Here is a 25,580-nt window from a genome sequence, read left to right on the forward strand (position 1 = left end):
AAAACCTACAAGTGTATGCTAATCAATAACCCTTGGAAGTTTGTAACCCTTTGTAAAGATGCACAGCTCAGCCAAAAAAATTGCACTTTTTACAGTTAGTGTAAACCAGTCTTCTTCATTGTAGGGTTTAAATAATTTGCTTAAGTATAGATCATTTTACTCAATACAGAAGTATTTGAGTCTTACTTTTCAAGCTTATGGAAGTATTTACAAATGACAGCACTGCCAATGTAAAATTGTACCATCAACAACGACTGGTAGTTACACAGCAGTGTAACATAATAAAATGACCCAAGGCACTACACAGCCATGGCAAACAGTGGAGCCAGCGAATTTTTGGTGGTGATAGCGGAAGAGCTAGAACCTAAGCACACGTGCAGAAGGCAACAGGAAACCCATCTCATGTCTTTTTTTCCCTAGTCATATTGTTCATTGAAGTTGAACTGCTAGGCTCTTACGAGCAACTGAAGAGGAAAGCATAAGGCTGCGCGGCATGAAGAAATGAGCAGAGGACCTGCCCTAATGCAGATCACCACACTGCTTCACAGCAACATTATAGAACACAATTTGACAATGAGCCACTAAGGAAATAGATGACCAAAAGCTCAGTCAAAGAGCTAGGTTTTAAAGAACAAGTTAAAGGAAAAATGAAACATAGAGAGACAGAGAGGTTTAGAGAAGGCACTCCAAACCTTAAAGCCTTAACAGCTGACAGCACAACCACCAGCTGTGGGACAATTAAAATCAGGATAGATCAAAAGGCCATAATCAGAGGGGTGCAGATATTTTGGAGGATTGTAGGGCTGGAGAAGATTACAGAGATAGGAAGGGGTGAGGCCATGGAGGGATTTGAAAACAAAGGTGAGAATTTTAAAAGAGGCTTTGCTTAACCAGGAGTCAATATAGGTAAGAGAGCATAGGATAATGGGTGAACGGGAATTGGTGTAAGTCAGGGCACGGGCAGTAAAGCTCTGGATGACCTCAAGTTTGTGGGGATAGAACAGCTTCATTTACCTCCTCATTCAATTTTGCAGTCAAAAGGTGTGTAAGTTGGCCATCAAGTCAATTGTGTTTAGGGATAAGGAACCTCAAGATTGTAGAGAATCAAGGAAAGATTAAAGCTCAGAGTGCATTTACAAACCAAGTTTAAATAAAACACTTACAAAGCAAAGCCAAAGTCAGAGTCCAACTCAACACTGGAAGTAGAAGGTTTAATAGAAGAGGTAGAATTTTCAGATCCATGATCTTAGTGAATAGCAGAGCAGGCTCGACGGACCAAAGACCTATTCCTATTTCTTATGTTATGAATTTCAATGTACCTATTTCTGCTTTCATTTGGAAACTGTGGACCTGCTAATACTTTCATAATTACTAGGTCCTGTACCCCACTAGTTTCTTTCACACACACACACATATATGCTAAATTGCCACAAAAATCATCACATCCCTTCAGCATGCCACACACCAACATCCACCCAGTTTTCTTGCAGGACAAGCTGGTGAACAACAGAGGGGGATTTTCAGAAACTGCACTGTTATCCATATGTGCTTGCACTAAGGTTTTACATAGATTCACCATTAAATCATTTATATTCTATATATTTTCCCATAAAATCAGCCCAAATCCATACTGGATAAGTGGCAAGTAATATATGCACTATACATGTGCCTGCAATAACCACTCCAACAATAGAGAATCAAACTATTTCCCCTAGATGTTCAATGGCATTACCATCGCTGAATTCCCCACCATCAACATCCCAGGAGTTACCATTAACTAGCCTCAAATACTGTGACATCAAGAGCTGGTCAGAGGCTGGGAATTCTGCTGCAAGTAACTCACCTCCTGACCCACAAAGCCTAATCACTATCTTTAAAGCATAGACAGGTCACAAGTCTGATGAAGTACTCTCCACTTGCTTGGACGGGTCCAGCTCCGAAAACATTTAAAAAGCTCGACCCCTCCAAGGCAAAGTAGCTAGCTTGATTGGCACCCCATCCATCATTCACTCCCTAAGACGTAAAAGCTTCTTTGACAGCACTTTGCCATGACCGTTCTTAAGTGGAAGACAAGGGCAGCAGGCGCATGGAAACACCACCACCTGCAAGCTTCCCTCCAAGACACGCACTATCCTGACTTGGGACTATATTGCTATTCTTTCACCTGTCGCTGGGTCAAAAACCTACCCCTTCCTAACAACAGTGTTTAAGAATTTACTGATAGATATAACTATTAATTTTTTTTGATTCACAGATGTGGGATTCGCTGGTAAAGCACATATTGCCATCCTCAATTGCACTCAATCAAATTTAGCATAGTTATGAAAAAGGACAGAGGAAGACCAGGTTTAAAACACTGTAAAACATTTATTAAAAGGATTCAAACCTCAAGCAGTTTAATCCATTATATTAATTGCTTGATAATATTAAGGTTTACTACTCACACCTGTATATTAACAATCTATTATGATGCATATTATTAAACTTGTGATATAGTTTTATTCAGTTTCACTATTTCTTGCTAGTGATTGAAGTAATGGTGAAGACTTTATTCAGGTCACTCCACACAATTAAACGTGAGGCCATTCTCATTGAGATTAACAAGTGTAATACAATCACTGCATTTAAATGAATGTTCGTCTGCAGTTGAGTGCAAAAAAAAACTGTATGAAGATATTTTGTTATATACCAACTGCTTATCACTAATGTTCTAGACCGTATATATTTGAGATTTTGGCACGCATACTCACCTGCAAAGTTTCTATTTGTTTTCTGATACTGTTGTTAGATGGCATCTGAATAAAGCAATTCAAGACAGCAAAACATAAACAAGCATGAGAATGGGATGTCCATGCGTGTTAGATGGGGAACAAAGCATAAACGTAAATTCTTAATAGCATCTGATGAACAAATGCAAATACAACATACAGCAATGTGAACAGCTCATGTTAAACATAACAAAAAGCACTGCAATGCACTGCTAGCATCATAACTTGGGAGTTAAACTGGATGTTTAAAATGATATCTTTGGAAAACATGACTTAAATAATGAAACATGCTATTCACATCATAAGCATTTTTCCCCTCTCAAGGGGATTTCTTGATGCTAAATATAAGCAGAAATTAAGATACAATTGAGTTAGTAGTGTGTTCAACAAGACAAAACAAGACAGAATATACATATACAGCCACAAGGAGCAGCAAGAATAAATGGAATGATGAGCATGCAGAAAGAGTTTCCTGGGAAACTTGTGTCTGGAATTCACAGCAAAGGCCATCTCCAAAAATTCGGAAGTCCACAGGTTATTTTAGTTGCAGCAATACTCAAATCCACAACAAATTTGATGGGAACAAAAACAAGTACAATAAACAATACGGTACATTACAGAGGACTAAACATTACTCTCAAGGGATCAAAATTCAGGCTAGTTGTTAATCCAGTGGTGTCACTTTTATCTTTTAGCAGTTCAAAGTAATGGTGAATAAACAGAAAATCAAAGAGTGGAAAATTCTCTTTAGATTTTAATTTTGTCCTGTTACTTGTGGCTCAATGAAAAAATAAGAGTTTGGCCAAAAAAAAGTCATTTTTGGCTAAACAGAATACAAAAAAACAAAAAGAAAATTAGGAGGGGGGGATGTGGCAATTAGAACAATTTAAAAATTACACATGCCTTATGATTACAGCATTTGGATCAGAGACTTGCACCCAAAGACCAGCAGGTTCCTATGCATGCTAGCCTTGATTCATCAACTCAAGAATCATTCTGACCCGATTGTCATGAATTAATTTTATTTTACAGAAGACTTTTGTTAAGGAATCTACAGTTATCATGTTTTTTTGATCAAATAGATTTTGCTCATTGCCCATTCCTTACCTTTAAATGAGACAGACAATTCTGAAGGAATATGTGCCAGTTGTTGAGAAAGAACTGTTTTTGACTGACGCAGAGCAGGCAGGTAACCAATGGGTACAGGGCCTGGGAAGACGATCAGAAAATAGAAACAACACCAGTTATCAGCGAGCATAAACAGATATTGGAAAATGGCCCCAGGAGGTAACCAGCAGAAGTTACAAAGGGATAGAAATTTGGAGATTTGTTAGTCAATTGTGCAGTGTACTCAGCCACACCAACTCTCTTAAATTGATCAGAAAACTTGTAATTTCTGGGTACAATTGTGTCTCTCTTGTGCTCTTGCAAAAGGTCTCTAAAATCTTGGGATTTTGCCGGACGCTACTGCTGAAAAGTAAGGTGAGATTGGCAGTGGAGTTGGGAAGTTGGTGGAAGCTGCATACAAGAGCTTGCAACTGTGTGTAAGATGGAGGGCTGAGGAAGAGGGCAAGAGCGAGTTCCCTCAGGTTTGCCCACCTCCTCTTTTGATGGCAAAGCCTCATTCTATAATTTGGTTCCATGGGTGCTGGAGATCTCCTGGTAACTTGCCCAAGTGTCCATTCTTCTTGCATCAGCTATATATTGGGCATGACTGGCTTGGTATTGGTAAGGTTTCTCTCCATAGTTCTCCACTTGGAAATTTTCACAAAAGGTGTACAATAATGTGACTATCAACTGCACTTAATTCCATCATACATCATTTTTTTTTAAATCAACTAACACAGTGATGTTGTTAGTTTCTGGGTGTTATTGGAGTAATAATCAGGTGCAGGAATCCCGGCTGATATTTTCTCCCTCTCTCCTGTAACTTTACAATTAGCCATAGTCCACAAAGGACCATAGGCACCTCTCTCCATTAGAGACACGATCGGTTATATATAGGTTGAGGGGCACCACTCTGCAAGCATGGGACAAGGCAAACAGGCAGGCCTCCATGAACTACCACTAACCCAAGCCAATTTGCTGTTCTGACTGCAGCACAGCCAAGATGACAAGACTCAAGTTTGGGAACTTCCTGAACTATGTGTCTCAGCAATTCACCATGCAGGACATTTACAAAAGTAATAATTTTAATTTATATAAAATATCTCAGGGGTGGGGTGGGGGGTAGGGGAAAAGAAAGGAAAAAGGAACGGATGTGTAGAAACACAAGCTTTCAGGCACATTAGAAGAGATGACCAAAGTTTTATCAAAAAGATGAGGTTTGAGAAAGTTTTTAAAGATGAAGAAGCGGAAGTGTTTATGAAGACATCTCCAGGAAGAAGCACACACATATTACCAATGAGTCATCCAAGTTGTTTAACTAAGTACAGAGGCCATGATATATTGGAGTTGGCAGGGTTGGGAGAGGTGGGTTCCAAGCCAGTGTCTATGTCTTGGCCTGAAACAATGAGCTATTAGCAGATTATTCAGCTGCTCCTGTCAGAACGGCCCTGAATTCTGTTCCTGTGTCTATGTTCAGTTTGTTTGATACAGCCAGTAAGTGCAAGCATGGCCCAGTTGGCCACACTGCCCAATAAGCTATGGAAAGGCCTGACAGAGATTCTGCAATTGTATGGCAATCTCATAGGGCTGGATTTAACGCTTCCCCACTGGCAGATTTGAAGGCGGGGATGCTCATTAAATCCAGTGGGCAGCCTTCCGATCACCTACCCATCCATCCCTCCCCTATTGCAATTTTACCAGCAGCAGGTGTTGGCATCAGGTGGTTGACCTGCCAGTGGACGAGTTGAAGCCCTTAAGTGAGCACTTAATGCCCACTTAAGGGCTTCCAATCGCTGGTGATGGTTGAGGCCTATGCTAAGCAGCCAACCTGGGTTTCCTGTGGAGGCTGGTGGTGGACCTCTGGCAGTCTGGCAGGTGGAAGGGGGGAGGCGGCAGAGATCTTTAACTGCACCTGGGCCTCCCAAGGTCTAAACACACCCTAGGTCCTCCTCCACCCCCATGATCTCACACACCCACTCCCAGAGCCAACCCTAAAACATTTGTAAAGTTCTGTTCCATTGCAGCCCACCTCCTCATCACCTGGGTTTAGTACTGGCAGTGGGCATCACTCCGTCTACTGTAATGGAGAGAGATGCCAATCTCTAATTGGCAGTCAGCTCCCTGAAGGGGGGCTTCCTGTCTGAGGGGTAGAAATCCCCACCTCCAGCCAAAATTAAAAGCTGCAGGGCAGCTTTTTTTCCCCAAGGTCGGCTCCCTCCACCCCAAAGACTTCTTAGCCAGGAAGTGGGGTGGGGGGTCACGCCGACGCCCTGTATAATTCATCCCGTGATCTCTCTCAGGAAGTGCATACAGGAATAAGTTTGCTTGTGTGCAATGTTTGTGTGTGTCGACACTGGGTTTAAATAACATTGTCCTCATTTGTGATGTCCTTCATGTTGAATAGCTAACTGAAGGCTACCTAAATGAGATATCAGTTGAATCATTACTCCAGCAAGAGGCAGTGCTTAAAATTTGGATGGTGAGTTGGGAAAAAGGAAGTTGAGTAAGTACTTTAAGGGATATAATTCACAGGGCTTTAAGCAAAGAAGAGGGAAGTGTGACTAATGGATAACTCTGCCAAAGAGCTGGCACAAACATAATAGGCTAAATGACCTCCTCCTGTGCCATATCATTCTATTGTGGTGGGAGGACTGAGATAACTGGTAGAACTTTTTTTAAAAATAGCTTTTTGTAAAGCATTTACAAATTCAGTGATATAGTTTTTGTAAAAAGTCCTGACCTGTTAAGAGATCAATTAAGGTTTATAATGAGGTTTATAAAGCAACTGTCAATCTAGATTGATTTATGTTTGGAGAAAAAAAGTCAAATTTTTTTAACAACAAATTTCTTAACTTTTAAGAATTTTCCTCTTGATTTATGAGATGGTGGGGTTGGCATCACTGTGTAATGATGTTCATGGTATTCCATGTTTGAATGTTTACACTTAATTCTGATACGTTAGCTAAACTCTTTTAAAAAAGTATTCCAATCAATGTTACAGCCATTTGAAAATTAAAATTACATAAACCACATAACCTATTCAGTAATGTTCAGTAAAACTATTCAAACAAATTTACTTGAGCTAGTCCATTTATTGTGCTATGCCCTAGAACATAACTCTGTGGTCTCAGATATGATTCTGGGCCTCTAGTTTTATAAAAATATTAAAGTAAAAATTTCAGCATCAATAACAACTTGCATTTATAAAGCTCCTTTGACACACTTCAAAGCACAATCAGAAAAGACTGATGCCAATCCAAAACACGTTACATTAGGCAAGGTGATTCAATGATTAACCAAAAACACAGTCGTGTATGAACATGAAAACTTTTCATTCACTTAACTAGTGAACAGAACAAGGAAACCCAGAGTTAAAAAATTGATGACCAAAATGCATCGGTTCTAATAGCTATAGTATTTATATGACTGGTTCAGTTAAGCTTCTGGTCAACCTCCAGATGTTGATGGTGAGGGCTTCAGCAATGGTAATGCTGTTGAACTTGAGGGCAAGATAGTTAGATTCTCTTGTTGGAGATGGTCATTGACTGGCACTTGCGTGGCACAAATAATACTTGCCACTTATCAGCCCAAACCCAAATGTTGTCCAGGTTTTGCTGCATGTGAGCAGGGGCTGCATAAGTATTTGGGGAGCTGAGAATTTTATGGAACACTGATCAATCATAGGCAAACATCTCCATTCTGACCTTATGATGGAGGAAAGGTCATTGATGAAGCAGCTGAAGATGATTGCACCGAGGACACCAGAATAAATGGTAGGGTACTGAGAAATGTTGAGGAACAAAGGGATCTTGCATTGCATGCCACAGATCGTTGAAGGTAGCAGGACAGGTATATGAGCTACTTTTTTATTATCTGTTGCTTCAAGTACAAGAGCAGGGAGATCATAGTAGAACAGTATAAAACACTAGTTAGGCTCCAGCTAGGGTACTGCATATAGTATTATGACCACATTAAAGGTAGGATGTAATTGGGCTACAGAGGTAACAGAGGAGACTTAAAAGGGGTGTTGCCAGGAATAAAGAACTTTATCTATGAGGAAAGATTGAATAGGTTGGGGCTGTTTTCTTTGAAACAGAGGAGGATGAAAGGAGATGCAATTCACATGTATAAAATTATGAGCCTAGATAGAGCTAACAGGAAGGAATTATTGCCCTTAACAGAAGCTGCCCTAGTTCCTTAAGAAGGGTCCAGAATTCAAGTCTTCTCCCATGTAGTGGTGCCGAATCTCTTCCTTGATGGGGGTAAGGAATAGTTCATGAGGTTCCCTCCCTATCAAATTATGTGCATCATTTTAAAGTTATATTTAGTATTTGAAGGCATTGTACTGATTACTGTGAAAGAGGGACTGTGCTAGGAACATGTTTTGTTTAGAATTAGATTTGTATCATTTCCATTTTATCTAAATTACCAAGATTTTGCCATGAATTTGTGAATATATATGTATAGCAAAAGCCTGCAAGTATCAAGCCACAAAACAAACAATGAGTAGGGCACTTCTATGATTAGGCAGGTGTTTCAATTGATGTGTTTTTTCTCAAGTCTTAACCTTTAGGTTTTGTGTAAATTTACAACCAGCTAAGTTAAAAATGATGTGCAAGTATTGCCTGTTATTTAATGCATCATAGCACCAAAACATGAAAAATATCCCCAAATAGACAATCAGGGGCCAGATTAATATGTCACTATTAGAGATGTCAACATTGTGAAATATAAGGAGTAAGCCTCATCATTCACAATGGTGAGGCAGATTGAAGTTTCATTTAAATGTATGGAGCTGTGTCTTTTTTAGATGTAAGACCTATGCAGGTCAAAATAGTTTAAAATTAATTGAGTAAACTAAAGCCAAAGTAATTACACCTAACGCTTTGCAAATCTAGCCGTCACAGTCTCGTGCCACCCAATGTGAGATCAGGATTATGCAAGCTGTGCTGAGGTACATTCTATGTGGGTATTAGTCTGAGCTGCTACATCTTGCTTTAAAAAAGTAAAAGATATACTTTGAAATAAGGACGGTGAAGTAATTTAGAAGAGCAAGATTCACATTCAACACAAATATGACAATTTCAAAGCACTTACCAATGAATGTTTCTTTCTTGATGAAAGCTCAAAGGTGGTTTGATAGAGCATCTCTACAAAATTCTTCAGACATGGCACATTCACTTCATTTTTAACAGCCTAGACAGCCAAGTTGTGAGAGATTAGTGCAGTATCCAAATACTAGGTGCCATGAAAACAAAAGGCATTTTGTTTCTTCTTTATTGGGCTGTGGCTGAGCCTGGCAAGACTAGCAACTGTTGCCCATCCCTAATTGCCCTTGACAAGGTAGTAGTGAGATTCCCTTTTTCTCTTACATTACATTGAAGTCATCATCCTTTTCAGAATCTATACATGTGTAAGCCTTCACGTATTACAACTTCCGAGTTGGTGCTGTCCCAGAGATTCATGGCAACTCAGTAACTGATATTATGATGGATGTGCAAGGGAACACAATCGTGTTTTAAACTTGCACAGATTCGTCCCATCATTGCAGACTGGTCTATCTAGTGGCTTTGTCAATGCTGTGCCTGCACATTTTATTTTATTCATTAATGGGATGTGGGCATCACTGGCTAGGGCAGCATTTATTGCCCATCCCTAATTGCCCTTCAGTAGGCAGTGGTGGGCTACCTTCTTAAAATGCTGCAGTCCACGTGGTGTAGCTACACCCACAGTGCTGTTAGGGAGGGTGTTCCAGGATTTTGACTCAGCGACAGTGAAGGAACAGCGATATATTTCCAAGTCAGGGTGGTGAGTGGCTTGGAGGGGAACTTCCAGGTGGTGGTGTTCCCATCTGTCTGCTGCCCTTGTCCTTGATGGTAGCGGCCGTGGGTTTGGAAGATGCTGTCTAAGGAGGCATGGCGAGTTCCTGCAGTGCATCTGGTAGATGGTACACACTGCTGCTACTGTGCATCGGTGGTGGGGAGAGTGAATGCTTGTAGTAGGGGTACCAATCAAGCGGGCTGCTTTATTCTGGATGGTGTCAAGCTTCCTGAGTGTTGTTGGAATTGCACTCATCCAGGCAATTGGAGAGTATTCCATCATACTCCTGACTTGGGTCATGTAGATGGTGGCAGACTTTGGGGAGTCAGGAAGTGAATTACTTGCCACAGGATTCCAAGGCTCTGACCTGCTCTTGTAGCCACAGTATTTATATGGCTAGTCCAGTCCAATTTCTGGGCAATGATAGCCCGCAGGATGATGACAGTGGGGAATGGTTGGATTCTTTCTTGTTGGAGATGATCATTGCCTGGCACTTGTGTGGCATCGATGTTACTTGCCACTTGTCAGCCCAAGCCTGGATAATGTCCAGGTCTTGCTGTATTTAGACGTGGACTGTTTCAGTATCTGAAAAGTTACAAATGGTGAACATTGTGCAATCATCAGCAAACATTCTCACTTCTGACTTTATGATGGAAGGAAGATCATTGTTGAAGCAACTGAAGATGGTTGGGCCTAGGACAATGCCTTGAGGAACTCCTGCACTGATGTCCTGGAACTGAGATGATTGACCTCCAACCACCACAACCATCTTCCTTTGTGTTAAATATGACTCCAACTAATAGAGAGTTCCCCCCACCACCAATTTCCATTGCCCCAGTTTTGTTAGGGCTCCTTGACACCACACTTGGTCAAATGCTGCCTTGATGTCAAGGGCAGTCACTCTCACCTCACCTCTGGAGCTCAGCTCTTCTGTCCATACTTGAACCAAGGTTGCAATGAGGTCAGAAGCTGAGTAACCCTGCTAGAACCCAAACTGAGTGTTAGTGAGCAGATTATTGCTATGCAAGTGCTGCTTGATAGCACTGCTGATGACCCCTTCAATCACTTTACTGATGACCAAGAGTAGGCTGATGGGGTGGTAATTGGCTGATAATATGAAAAGTAGGCTTTAAGAAAGATCAAGACATTTTGCATCCTGTCTGAGACTGCTGCTATTTGAAAATGTAATTCTCAGAAGGTGAACACGGTTTGGAAAACTGCATCAATCCCTAGTTTCTCTGAAAAGATAGTGCTGCATCTTGTACTTGAAACATTACAGCCCTTATGCTGGAGGTATAGAATCTATTTCAGGCTTTCACCCTGCATCCATGTCTGGGCTCAGAGTCAATTGGATCTGGTCGAGCCCAAACTAGCGTTGATGACCCAGTAATTGACAAGTCAGTCTTGGGTCAAAAGCTCAGATTGAACAACACAGAAAAGAACCAAATCTTTTTTTGCTTGCTTGCTGTAAGAGACACACACTTTCATTAATTGGAAAAGCCTATGTTCTAAAAACAAAAAGAGCCTTAAATTAACTCTCTGAAAAAGTAGTTGCCCTATTCTATTTTTAAGGTCTGGAATTTTCAGATGACAATGAAATAGCAATGTTCAGGCTAAGTACGGTTATTGCACTAAACTTAAGACTCTGCCCAGTTTAAGTGCATTTTGTAAGTGAAAATTTCCATTAATTTTGCTGGGTGCTGTTGAATCTTGAAGCTGCAGTAATTATCTCACTATAGGTTGTAACTTATCAAGGTGTTAATATAACCATGTTACTGATCTTGCTGAATGACATAGCCTTCTTGTGGTCCCTAATGACAGCAATCTGTCTAAAGAGCTTTTCCAAACTTTACTCATCATGCACTGAGCTTCTGATTGCACATTTACTCTATACATTCAGATACAATACTACAGGTTCTTTAATTATAATCTATGGACCAAATTGATCTCTTATTCTTCTTTGACAATAGAATGATATTTTAGTATTGCTGAAGAAAGACACATGCTATCTAAACTTTTCACCTTGCACTCAAGGCAACTTGCAAGAAGTTACTAAACTGTAACGGGGAACAATAATTTATGCTGAATGAGAAGAGTGCTGATTGATTGGCAAGTGGGCTCTGACTGGTGGAGGCAGTGCCATAGAGAATGCAGCATGGAGCAGACAGCTACCCAACATTATTCAAATTCGAGCCAGGCAAGTCGACACCGATTGGTCAAGGCATTGCCCTGGCGAATAAACCCGAGAATGGCTATTACCTAAGCTTTTGTTTAGATGAGAAAGGTGCAAAGTGTGCACATGCTCCTTCTGTCTGCAAAGGAAAGGGCCTTGCATGTGAATATACGTGGCTTCTAGCATGCGTAAGTGAGCCATACTGCGAGCCTGACTATCTTAAATTGGTTTAGTGTTATTATTGGCGCAATCAGGATTGTTTAGCAGGTGTTGTCCAATTGCAGAACCATATCTAATGTTGGACACTATGTTTTGAGTTTTGCAAGCACAGCCTTGTTGGTTATGGTCAGTACTTTGCCTGTTGCGAACAGCTGAAAAGGCGTGCTGTTTGATACTAACCGCCAATCTTTCCAAACATTGGGACATACAGGCCTGTGCACCTGGCATCATGCCCACACTGAAATTTGTATAACGCATTGCTTATTTGTGTGACAGGCAGAACATATTTTTGGCTTAACAGCAGCATCCTGTTAGTGGAGAACACCACTCCTGATGCTACTGCATAGTAATGATGTGCACCAGCTAGCTTCACCGTTGCTCAAATTTTTGAGGCACTTTACCCTTCCAAAGTAATCTGAGGTAGATTAGGCAGTTTTCAGGGCCAAATGTGGTGGGCCATAGGCCCATTCATGATTTTGTGCGATATACATTATGGTCAGAAAAGTGAGATCCCATGGGATACAGGGAAAGGTGGCAAGTTCGATCCAAAATTGGTTCAGCGACAGGAAACAAAGGGTAATGGTCAATGGATTCTTTGCAAATGGAAAGTGGTTTTCAGTGGCGTTCCACAGGGCTCACTGTTGGGGCCCTTGTTGTTTGTTGTGTATATTATTAATTTGGACTTAAATGTGGGAGGTCTGATTGAGAAACTTGCAGATGACACAAAAAATGGCCGTGTAGTTGCTAGTGAAGAAGAATGCTGTGGACTCCAGAATGATATCCATGGTTTGGTTGAGTGGGAAGAAAAGTGGCAAATGGAATTTAATCCAGAAAAGTGTGAGGTAATGCATTTGGGGAGGGCAAACAAAGCAAGGAAATACTCAATAAATGGGACGGTATTAAGAGGGTTTGAGGAGGTGAGAGACTTTGGAGTGCATGTCCACAGGTCCCTGATGGTGGCAGGACAGAAGGTGGAAACGAAAGTATATGAAATGATTTCCTTTTTTGGGCGAGGTATTGAATACAAAAGCAGGGATGTAATGTTGCAACTGTACAAAACACTGGTTAGGCCACGGATGGAATTTTGTATATAGCTCTGATCAGCACATTACAGGAAGGACATAATTAATCTGGAGAGAATACAGAGGAGATTTACAAGAATGTTACCAGGGATTGAAAACTGCAGTTATGAGAGAAGGTTATATAGACTGGGGTTATGGAGGCTGAGGGGTGACCTAATTGAGGTGTACAAAATTAAGAGGGGCCTAGGTAAGGTAAACAGAAAAAAGCTGTTTTCCCAAGGTGAGGGGTTAACTACTAGGAGGCAAAGATTTAAGGGAGAATTGGGAGAAGGATTAGAGGTGATATGAGGGAAAACTTTTTCACCCACAGGGCAGACGACATGTGGAATTCACTGCCTGAATTAATGGTTGAGGCTGAAATGCTCAACTCATTTAAGAGGTACCTGGATCTGCACCTGAGTTGATGTAAACTGCAAGATTACGCACCAGGTGCTGAAAAATAGGATTAAAATAATTGGCTAGTTTCTTTTTTGGCCAGCGCAGACATGATGAGCTGAATGGCCTCTTCCTGCGCCGTAACTTTTCTGTGGTTCTTCTTCATGTAGCCATTAACCCATCGGATGGTTTTGATGCGTCCTATTTCAGCATCAAGCTTGCACAGTGAGCAAATGGCTCGGGCCCTATTTGCAAGGTTACTGATAAGGCCAATCTGATAGCACATGGAACTGGAGGAATCCCAACATGTATACTAGCCAGTGAAGGTAGGCTTGCAGTAGACAGTAGTAGAGAACCCATTGACAAAACACTTGTTGGAGTTATGTAAGAGTAACAAGCTGCCAAGTGGTATTTATGATAGAATTCCTCCTCACAGCTCCCTCCAACCATGTAAATATGGGCTGTCCAAGACTTACAAAAGTGATGTCCCATTATGCCCTCTGATCCATGACTGGTTCTGCACAAAATAAATTGGTCAAATGGTTGGGCGAGTTAATACAACCAGTTCTGAGCCAGCTTTCCACATACAGTGAAAGACACCTTCAACTTTTGCAAAGACCACACAGGTTGTGCATATCGAAAGCGATGCCATGTCCATGTACTCGTTCAACATTACTAGCCTATTCACCAATGTACCACTCAAGGGAACCAGAGATATTTGCACCGCATCACTATACCACGGCAATCTAGATGCACCACCATTAATTTTTTTTTATTCATTAATGGGATGTGGGCTTCCCTGGCAGGGCCAGCATTTATTGCCCATCCATAGTTGCTCTTGAGAAGGTGGTGAGCAGCTGCCTTCCTGAACCGCTGCAGCCTATGTAGTGTAGGTACACCCACAGTGCTTTTAGGAAGAGAGTTCCAGGATTTTGACGAAGCAACAGTGAAGTAAAGGCAATATAGTTCCACGTCAGGATGGTGTGTGACTTGGAGGGGAACTTCCAAGTGGTGGTGCTCCCATCTGTCTCCTGCTCATGTCTTTCTTGATGGTAGTGGTCATGGGTTTGGAAGGTGCTATCTAAGGAGCCTTGGTGAATTCTTGCAGCGCATCTTGTAGATGGTACACACTGCTGCTACTGTGGTGGAGGGATTGAATGTTGTTGGATGTGGTGCCAATCAAGTGGGCTGCTTTGTCCTGGACAGTGTCAAGCTTCTTGAGTGTTGTGGGAGCTGCACTCATTCAAGCAAATAGGGAGTATTCCATCACACTCCTGGCTTGTGCCAGGTGTACATGGTGGACAAGCTTTGGGGAATCAGCAGGTGAGTTATTTGTCACAGGATTTGTCAGATTTGCCTCTGACCTGCTCTTGAGGCCACAGTATTTATATGGCTAGTGCACTTCAGTTTCTGGTCAAAGGTAACCCCCAGGATGTTGATAGTGGGGGGATTCAGTGATGGTAATGCTATTGAACATCATGGGGTGATGGTCAGATTCTCTTCTGCTGGAGATGGTCATTGCATGGCACTTGTGTGGCACGAATGTTACCTGCCACTTGTCAGCACAAGCCTGGATATTGTCCAGGTCTTGCTGCATTTGGGCATGGACTGCTTCAGTATCTGAGTCATGAATGACGCTGAACATTGCTCAATCATCAGTGAACATCCCCACTTCTGACCTTTTATGGAATGAAGGTCATTGATGAAGCAGCTGAAGGTGCTTGGGTCTTGGACACTACCCTGAGGAACTCCTGCAGTGATGCCCTGGAGCTGAAATGACTGACCTCCAACAACTACAATTATCTTCCTTTGTGCTCAATATGACTCCAACCAGTGGAGAGTTTTCCCCCGATTCCAACTGACTCCTGTTTTGTGAGGAGTCCTTGATGCCACGCTCGGTCAAATGCTGCCTTGATGTCAAGGGCAGTCACTCTCACCTCACCTCAGAAGTTCAGCTCTTTTGTCCATGTTTGAATCAAGGCTGTAATGAGGTCAGGAGCTGACTGGCTGGCGGAGCCCAAATTGGGCGTCAGTGAGCAGGTTATTGCTAAGCAAGTGCCGCTTGATAACACTGTTGATGACCCCTTCTATTACGTTACTGATGATCGAGAATAGACTGATGAATAATTGGCCAGGTTGGATTTGTCCTGTTTTTTTGAGTACAGGACATATCTGGACAATTTTCCACATAGCCAGATAGGTGCCAGTGTTGTAGCTGTACTGGAACAGCTTGGCTAGGGGCATGGCAAGTTTTGAAGCACAGTTATCAGTACTATTGCTGGAATATTGTCAGGGCCCATAGCCTTTGCACCTATCCAGTGCCTTCAGCCGTTTCTTGATATCACGTGGAGTGAATCAAATTGGCTGATGACTGGCATCTGTGATGCTGGGGGCCTCCGGAGGAGGCTGAGATGGATCATCCACTCAGCATTTCTGGTTGAAGGCTGTTGCAAATGCTTCAGCCTTATCTCTTGCACTGATGTGCTGGGCTCCTCCATCATTGAGGACCGGGACATTTAAGGAGCCTTCTCCTCCAGTGAGCTATTTAATTGTCTACCACCATTCACAACTGAATGTGGCAGTACTGATTAGCTTAGATCTGATCCATTAGTTGTGTGATCACTTAGCCCTGTCTATTACTTGCTTCTTATGCTGTTTAGCACGCAAGTAGTCCTGTCTCATAGCTTCGCCAGGTTGACAGCTCACTTTATTTTTAGGTATGCCTGGTGCTGCTCCTGGCATGCCCTCCTGCACTTTTCACTGAGCCAGGGTTGATCCCCTGGCTTGATGGTAATGGTAGAGTGGGGGGGTATGCTGGGCCATGAAGTTACAGATTGTGTTCGAGCACAATTCTGCTACTGCTGATGGCCCACAGCACCTTATGGATGCCCAGTCTATCTGAATCTGTATTCATTGAACTTACAAACTCATCAACTCATGCAGTTGAGTTCAGTTTTAAAAACACCACGTACACCCAAATAGATGGTGTTGCCACGGGATCCCCTTTAGGCCCAGCTCTTGGAAACATCTTGGCTGGTTTCCATGAGAAATGCATCTTCGATGGAATGACACTTAATATCCGATCCCTTGCATATTTCCAATACATAGATGACATGTTTGAATCCGCAGCTGTGCGTAAGAACTTCCTTACACAATTAATGGGCTTCATTCTGAACTCATTTACCTTTGAAATGCATTAGTCAAATGAGCTCCCTCTCCTTGATGGGCTAGTTGAGAAATCTGCCAATGGGTTCTCTAACAGCGTCTACCGCAAGCTTACCTCCACATGCTGTAAGATTGGCCTTATTGGCAATCTTACAAATAGGGCCCGAGCCATTTGCTCACCGTACAAGCTTGATGCTGAAATAGGGCGCATCAAAGTCATTCTACGAGACAATGGTTACCCCGATCAGATCATCACTCGCTGTATATCATGCAAACTCATAAATGAGGCCAAGGTTGACACTTTTGGTCCTGAAAAGTTCCCAGTCTAACTCAGAATCTCCTGGAAGAGTAAGGTGTATCAAAAATTTAAGCAACAAGTGAAGCTAGCCATTGCACACTGTTATTATGCAGTAGCAATAAGTGGTATCCTCCACTAACAGGATGCTGCCATCAAGCCAAAAAGATGTTCTACTTATCACATAAATGAGCAATGTGATATACAAATTTCAGTGCCAATGTGATGCTAAGTATATAGGCTGTACACTCCAATGATTGGCGGACCATATCAAAAAGCACACCTCTTCAGCTGCTTGTAACAAGCAAAGTACTGATCATAACCAACCAGCCCATGTTTGCAAAGCTCAAAACAGTGTCCAACATTAGATGTGATTCCATGATTGGACAACATTTACTAAAGAATTCTGATTGTGCTAAGAATTACACTGAAAACCAATTTAAGATTGCCAGTCGGGCTCATTTACACATGCTGAAAGCCACATATAATCACACATAGGGCCCTGTCATTTTCAAACGGAAGGACGTGCACACTTTGCACCTTTTTCTTCTAAAAAGCTTAGGGAAAAGTCATTCCCTGGTTCATTTCCCAGGGCAATGCCTTGACCAATGAGGGTCAACTTACCCAGTTTGAATTTGAACAAAGCCAGGCAGCTAACTGCTCTATGCTGCATTTTCCATGGCAACACCTCCACCAGAGTTCACTTTCCAAACAATCAGCGCTCTTTTCTCATGCAGTATAAATTGTTGTTTTCCGGTTACTTTGGTAATTTCTTGCAAGCTATCCTGATAACGCATCATGAAAAGCTTAGAAAGCATTTATCTTTTTTCAGTAATACTCAACTTCTGTACTACAAATGACTATTAATGATATTTTAATCCTTTAAAGAGAAGGGTTACCATATGATTCATTAAATGATTACATAAGAATCACATTTTCTATGTTAAATTGTCAATAATATCTGTAGTGAAAAATTATGTTTCATAGAATTAAAAAGAATAGCTTTCCACTATTTAGCTATGATGGACTCATGAGTATATTGTAAACCAGTAAACTATGTTTGATTTTTTAAAAAGTCTAAAGTTGATCATCTGAATATTAATCCCAATGTTACTTCTATTCTGTCAGACATCTGCCTGAAAAATTATAAAAGCTTCTTCCTACAAGACAAAACACGAAGGTCGCTACAGAATAATTAAGTTTTCCAAAAATGTGCAGTCCAACAACATTTGTCAAAATAAAAGCAAAAAACTGTGGATGCTGGAAATCCAAAACGAAAATAAAAATAGCTGGAAAATCTCAGCAGGTCTGGCAGCATCTGCGGAGAGGAACACAGTTAATGTTTTGAGTCCATATGACTCTTCAACAGAACCCAAGTAAAAATAGAAGAGAGGTGAAATATAAGCTGGTTTAAGGGGAGGTGGGACAAGTAGAGCTGGATAGAGGGCCAGTGATAGGTGGAGATAACCAAAAGATGTCATAGACAAAAGGACAAAGAGGTGTTGAAGGTGGTGATATCAGAACAGATGCGATGGAGTCCCCCTTGTCCTCACTCATCTCCCCAACAGCCACCGCATTCAAAGGATCATCCTCCACCATTCCTGCCAACTCCAGCATGATGCCACCAACAAACACATCTTCCATTCACCCCCACGGCGGCATTCCGCAGGGATTGTTCCCTCCGGGACATCCTGGTCCACTCCTCCATCACCCCCTACATCTCAAGCCCCTCCCACGGCACCTTCCCATGCAACGCAGAAGGTGCAATACCTGCAATTTTACTTCCCCTCTCCTCACCGTCCAAGGGCCCAAACATCCCTTTCAAGTGAAGCAGCATTTCACTTGCACTTCCCTCAATTTAGTCCACTGCATTCGTTGCTCCCAATGCGGTCTCCTCTACATTGGAGAGACCAAACGCACACTGGGTGACCGCTTTGCAGAACACCTTCGGTCTGTCCGCAAGCATTACCCTGACCTCCCTGTTGCTTGCCATTTCAACACTCCACCCTGCTCTCATGCCCACATGTCCGTCCTTGGCCTGCTGCATTGTTCCAGTGAAGCTCATCACAAACTGGAGGAAGAGCACCTCATCTTCCGACTAGGCACTTTACAGCCTTCCGGACTGAATATTGAGTTCAACAATTTTAGATCAAGAACTCTCTCCTCCATCTCCACCTCCTTTCCGATCCCCCCCACCTTTTCCAATAATTTATATAGATTTTTCTTTTTCCACCTATTTTCATTATTTTTAAATGTATTTCTATCCATTGTTTTATCTCTACCTTTTAGCCTTTGTCAATTCCTTCACCCCACCCCACCCCCACTAGGGCTATCTGTACCTTGTTTGTCCTTTCTACCCTTAATTAGCACATTCCTTAGATAATATCACCACCTTCAACACCTCTTTGTCAATTTGTCTATGACACCTTTTGGCTATCTCCACCTATCAGTGGCCCTCTATCCAGCTCTACTTGTCGCACCCCCCCCCCCTTAAACCAGCTTATATTTCACCTCTCTTCTATTTTTACTTAGTTCTGTTGAAGAGTCATACAGACTCGAAACATTAACTGTGTTCCTCTCCACAGATGCTGCCAGACCTGCTGAGTTTTTCAAGGTATTTTTATTTTTGTTTTTAACAACATTTGTCAGTTGTGCTATTAGCCAGTTCTCTTTATGAAGTGTTAGAACAGAAGATACTTACAGCGGCTACAGGAATCAGAATTTCCACAAAAAGTCCAGCAAGTGCATGTTTTATGTCTTTATCTTTCACTTCATGGAAATACTGCGCACATTCCTGTAGAAAATAAGATCAAGTTAAAATTTTCTGAATTCCATAACAGAAATCAAAAAACAGGTGAATACTGGTTTTCAAGAGAGATTTGTAATTAATTTAGAAAACTCTACCTGATTGAAATGAATGATTGTGCAAAGGCAGAGAGTGGCAGTGAAACCATATCTACCTCAGCAAGACAATGCGCGATAAACTTTTTGGATGGATAAGAAACTCAAATTAGCAGGGTTGTGAAAATAGGTCACAAAAATAAATTTACAAAATTTAAAAATATCACCAGACAGCAAAGATTGTTGGAACTGTAACACACATTTTCATAATAAATAGGATATAGGTTCGATTTTCCTTCTATTCCTCTGTTAGCTAGAGTGTAGGTCAGGCCCTTCCACATCAGGAGAGGAAAATTACAGGATGAGACATCACCACATCAATCTTGAACACTAGATATGTAACAGAACAGAAACAGGTCTTTCAACTCATCAATTTGGCATTTTTCTCCAGGAACCACCTAGTCCAATCTCACTTTTCTACACACTCCCCTTAAACATTACTCTTTTTCTAACTGGCTATGAGACTTCTTTTTAAACATTTACAAATTCTGCCTCAACAATGGAGCCTTGACAGAGAATTCCATATTCCAACTAGCCTCGGTAATGAAATTTTTTCTTTGATTTAATTTGTGCCCTTTCATTACTGCCCAACTAAATTCTGGAAATAATCCATCGTTATTTATCTTATCGCCTTGAAGATGTCTATATTTCAGTGGTTTTGTCAAAAGGTGATGTTATGCATCAAGTGTAGTTGCATGATCCACCGTTGCTGGCTAGCTTACTGAGTTGAAGGAGTCAAGTAGTTGTTTGGTAGTACAAAACTTGAGTATTGCTGAAAAAAGAGAAACGTCCAAGTTTTTCATCTCGTACTGATCAGAATGCTTTACAAGAATACCAATACAAGGGGCAAACAACAATTTATACTGTATGAAAAGAATGCGCTGATTGGTTGGCATGTGGGCTCTGATTGGTAGAGGCATTGCCAGGAGAAAGTGCCAATTGATGGTAACTGACAGTTAACTACCAAGCATTGTTTGGAATTTGAACCAGGCAACTTGACCCTGATTGATCAAGGCATTGCTCTGAGGAATGCATCAGCGAATGGCTGTTAGCTGAAACAGGCATAATGTGTGTACATGTTCTTTCTGTCTGCAAAGTACAGGGCCCTGTGTATTAACATACGCAGTTTCAAGTACACGCAAATGTACAACATTGTGAACCCGACTAACAATCTTAAATTGGTTTGTCAGCGTAATTCATAGCACACTGAGGATTATTTAGCAAATTACGTCCAATCACAGAATCACATCTAATGTAGGGCATTGTGTTTTAAGTTGTAAAACCATGGGCTGATTGGGTATAGTCCGTACCCTTCCCCATTACGAACAGCAGCTAGGACATGCTGTTTGTAACGATAATTCAGCAGCAAGCTTTCATGAGCTTAAAAATAAAGTACATGTGAGAATAACCCACTCCAAATTAACATAGTGCTGCATACTTGGTCACATGCAAGCACACACACACACACATTGGTAACAAAGATTGGATATAGATCAAGATAGTGAGCTTTTACAATTACAGTTAATTCAGTCTTAGATTTCTGATTTCTGATCTCCTACATGGCAGGCCTGTGGTTTCTTGAATGGATTTGATGATTTAACGTTGAAATGAAGGTCTTGTAGGGCACAGCAGATTGTGAGGTTTCTTGTAGTCAAATATCTAGATGATTGGTTCTCAGGTGAGCTTTGAAACGGTGAAGTACTTTGGCTGTTTGATGACTTGCAACTAATTTCAGAGTCTGGCTCTTAGACTGGCTGACAACTGATGGTCCTCTAAAGGCAAAGATGCCTTTCTCGGCAACTGTTGTCTTGTCAGTGTTCGCCTTCAGTCCGCCCCACAGGACAAACATCTGCAGCTGTAGCCACTTGCCCCAAGGGAACATTGGATAACCTTTGAGGAGGTGGAAGCCACAGAGGACGCAGTGTCACACCTTTGCTCCGCACCTAGCGCCAGCGCTGATACGAATGCCTTGGTGGGAATGTGTGAGTTAGGTTAAAGGGATCCACACACTGGTTTGAGCACATCTCAGTCTCAAGACCAGCTCTAGGAGATTGAGATAGTGCAAGTCTCTGGCACTCGGAGGCAACCGAGATGCTGAACTGATTTGATGACGAGCATAATTCTGTGCACTGGCACAGACAGTGGAGGAACCCATCCGGGCCACGAGCGCTGCAATCACTCACTGTACAGAACACGTGGCTTCCTCCATTGAGAGACTGGCGACTGTTATGGAAGACCAAACCTAGCAGCTCAGTGATGTGATGACCTGCACTCCATCACTTTGTCTCTGAGCTCTGATATCCAGAGCTTAGGTGAGAGGGGAATGAGGAGCCTGGAGTCACATCCAGATCTTGGTTCCTCTCAGGAAAGCAAGTAGGGCTCAGTGGCCCTCATTGCAAATCCGACCAATCCTGGGATACAGCCATCTAGCCTAGTGCTCTAGGAGTCAATCACAGATTAAGCAGTTGCGAACAATTCAGAATTGGCAAAAAAAGCATCAGCAGCTTCCTAAGTACCTAATCTATCTGTATATTATTGCGAGATTCTGTGGAAAAAGCTACAGAAAATCCAGCAAAGTACCTCTACAAGGCAAGGACGAGTTCATCACTGTTACTGATAATAAAGGAAAAGGCACAGAACTCACCCCCAGTACATCACAATCTCTGGACCATTTGTGGGCCTGCAGTAGACAGCAATCCTTGGCAACATTTAATCATAGGGCAGAATTTTTCCGTCAGCAAGCTGGGGGTGGGACCCGCTCACTGACGCGGGATGATGTCGGGGGAAACCCCTGACGTCATCCCGTCCCATTTAAATATTCAGGAAGGCGGGCGGACAGCAAAATCAGCTGTCCGCTCACCGACCTGTCAATGGCCGATTGAGGCCATTGACAGGGTAGTTAAATCAATTAAAGGCACTGCCCATCCAACCTTAAGGCTGGCGGGCAGGCCAGGAGCCCCGGCGGGCTTCTGAAAAAACATGAAACCTCATCCACCGGCAGGATGAGGTTTCATGTCAGTTTTAAAAATCTTTAATCAAGTTTCTGTGATATTTATTAACATGTCCCCTTTCATGTGACATTGTCACATGAGGAGGACATGTTAATAATTTTTTTATTTTTCTATTTTTAAGCTTTCAAAAACTTTCAGCACACTCCCTGAGGCAGCACTTAGTCTTAGGGAGATGTGCGTGAAAGAGAGCACTCTGACAGCTGAGGAATCCACAAAGCCCCCCACAGGAAGCACGTAGCGCTTAATTGGCCCGCCCACTTAAAATGGCAGCGGGGCCTGCTTCAATGGCGGCGAATGGCTGCCCACCTGCCGCCAAGACAGTGGGTCCCGCCTGCCCATCAAGGGCAAAATTCTGCCCATAAAGTGGGTTGGCCAAAGAGATTAGCTGAACCACAACAGATTCCACACATCTGTCAAAAAAGACTGCTACAAATCCACATCATGAAAAGGACAATAAACCTTGGACCATTCTCAGTAAGCTCCCAATGTTCCTAACACTATACTGAATTGTCTAAAATAGGATTATCACAACAGAGCAAATGAAAATAAACAGCGAAATTTGACATCCCGAATAAAATCAGAAAATTATGAAAAGACAGCGAGTTAGTGTCTGTGTAGAGAAAAAGACAGGCTAACATTTCAAGTAAAACCATTTTTATGAAGGCTTCATTTAGAGGGTAATATTCAAAAAGTTAAACTGCTTTTATCTCTCAAGATATTGATTAATCTTTATTTTCTAAATTTACTGTTTTTGTTTCAAAACCTCGCTGTGCCACTGTGCCAACAATGGGAAACTGCCACAGAGACTGCAAACCAATTGTACTGATCACTAAGATTGCTGTAACATTAAGTCAGTTGTCATTTCAAAAAGTAGCTTCTGATAATTAAAAACTGATAACTATAAGTGGTGATCATGTAACAAAATTCCAACATATGTAATTCACTGTTATATACAATCATGAGATAACATTCTAAATGGTACTCGGATAATGAAAATTTAGCAAAATCTACTTAGAACTAAATTTTCACCGGTATAGAATTAACCGCTGCCTGCTTGATTTCCTTTTTTGTTGTTGACTTGCTATTATTGCGTTATTTCACTTAAATATACATCTAGAATGGCCATTAAAATATTAAATTTATCATGCAGTTTTCAAAGATTTGTTAAAATCCTTCATTTAAATTAAGCTTCATTTGGAACCATAATGCCTACATTTCTCAATTCATAGAATCAGAATAATTACTGCACTGAAGGAGGCCAGTCATCCTCTAACAAAATTTTAATTGATAAATTATTTTTGATACATTGCCCGCTTTGCAAATGAAGCTGCCTGTGATATTTTGGCTAGTTTCTTTTTGTTGCTTCTGAAAGGCAAGACAAAGTTTTGTGATCAGCAGTTATGGAATTTTGCACTGCAACTTGTGGCGATAAGAAATTCATTTCAGCATGGCAGCTTCTACATAGGAACTGGAACCGGAAGAACAGGGCAAGCAACTGTGTATCTTAACTAATTAGACTTAAGAATGGTTAATGAGACACATACAGAGTCTAAACTAGGAAGTGTAGTTAAAGTTAGTCAAATCATGTACAGAAAGCAATATAAAAAGGGGGAAGAAATTTGGGATTGGGGGCAAGAGGTAAAAGAGATAGAAAGAAAAAGTCAAGAAATGTTTTATTTTTTTAAATCAACATTAATTAAAATCCAATGAAATTAGGCTTTCACATTTGCAAATTAGTTAGCATTCGTAAAGTTTTGGTGACAGAGATGTTTGGCAGCAATTAAGACTTATCACATTGTTAAAAGTCCATTTAAATTAAAATGGGCAAGCCCCTAACTTTTTCTGCCAAGTTTAGTAGGTCTCTAAGTCGTACAACTTTATGTTCTTCCATGTGCTTGACTACCGAGTATCTCAAGAAGACACGGTTGATGCAGAATTTCTAGAGGAGCAGAGCAACTTAAACAGAAATCAGGTAGCTGCTATTAAACTACGCAAGTGTGGTTGCTAGAAATCGTCTGATTTACTCTTGGGTAACAGTGAGTGGTGATAGGCTATTATTTTCTTACAAAAACTAGTATTTATACAGCACCTATAACGTAAGAAAACATATATTCGGTTCCCATATTTTTCTTTCATACGAACATACGAATTAGGTGCTGGCCACTCGGCCCCTCAAGCCCATTCTGCCATTCAATAAGACCGTGGCTGATCTGACTGTAACCTCAGCTCCACATTCCTGCCTACCCCAGGTAGCTTTTAACCCCCTTGTTAATCAAGAATCTATCTAGCTCTGCCTTAAAAATATTCAAAGACTCTGCTTCCACTGCCTTTTGAGGAAGAGAGTTTCAAAGATTCACAACCTTCTGAGAGAAAAAATTTCTCCTCATCCCTGTCTCAAATGGGTGACCCCTTATTTTTAAACAGTGACACCTAGTTCTAGACTCTCCCACAAGAGGAAACACCCTCTCCACATCCACCCTGTCAAGAGTCAAGATCTTAAAAGTTTCAATCAAGTCACCTCTTATTCTTCTAAACTCCAGTGGATAGAAGCTTAAAGTGTCTAACCTTTCCTCATAAGACAACCCGCCCATTTCTGGTGTTAGTCTAGTAAACCTTCTCTGAACTGCTTCTAATGCATTTACATCTTTCAGCCTATTGCCCACA

General features: G+C 41.6%; 1 protein-coding gene across 12 annotated transcripts in view; it reads right to left on the reverse strand.

Annotated features, from left to right (window-relative positions):
* fryl (furry homolog, like) overlaps positions 1 to 25,580 on the reverse strand; it is a 634,639-nt gene that overhangs the window by 302,844 nt on the left and 306,215 nt on the right. For 8 of the 12 annotated variants that reach the window (XM_041198439.1, XM_041198448.1, XM_041198399.1 and 5 more), the window contains 4 exons: positions 19,706 to 19,798; positions 8,973 to 9,071; positions 3,876 to 3,977; positions 2,751 to 2,795 (listed from right to left, as the gene is read on the reverse strand). In XM_041198439.1, the coding sequence (XP_041054373.1) occupies positions 2,751 to 2,795; positions 3,876 to 3,977; positions 8,973 to 9,071; positions 19,706 to 19,798 (339 nt within the window). The remainder of the gene's footprint in view (positions 1 to 2,750; positions 2,796 to 3,875; positions 3,978 to 8,972; positions 9,072 to 19,705; positions 19,799 to 25,580) is intronic. The other 4 variants (XM_041198467.1, XM_041198416.1, XM_041198468.1 and 1 more) reach the window with 1 other exon arrangement.

This window comes from Carcharodon carcharias, chromosome 1, assembly GCF_017639515.1.
Source record: "Carcharodon carcharias isolate sCarCar2 chromosome 1, sCarCar2.pri, whole genome shotgun sequence".
In the NCBI taxonomy this organism is placed as follows: Eukaryota; Metazoa; Chordata; class Chondrichthyes; order Lamniformes; family Lamnidae; genus Carcharodon; species Carcharodon carcharias.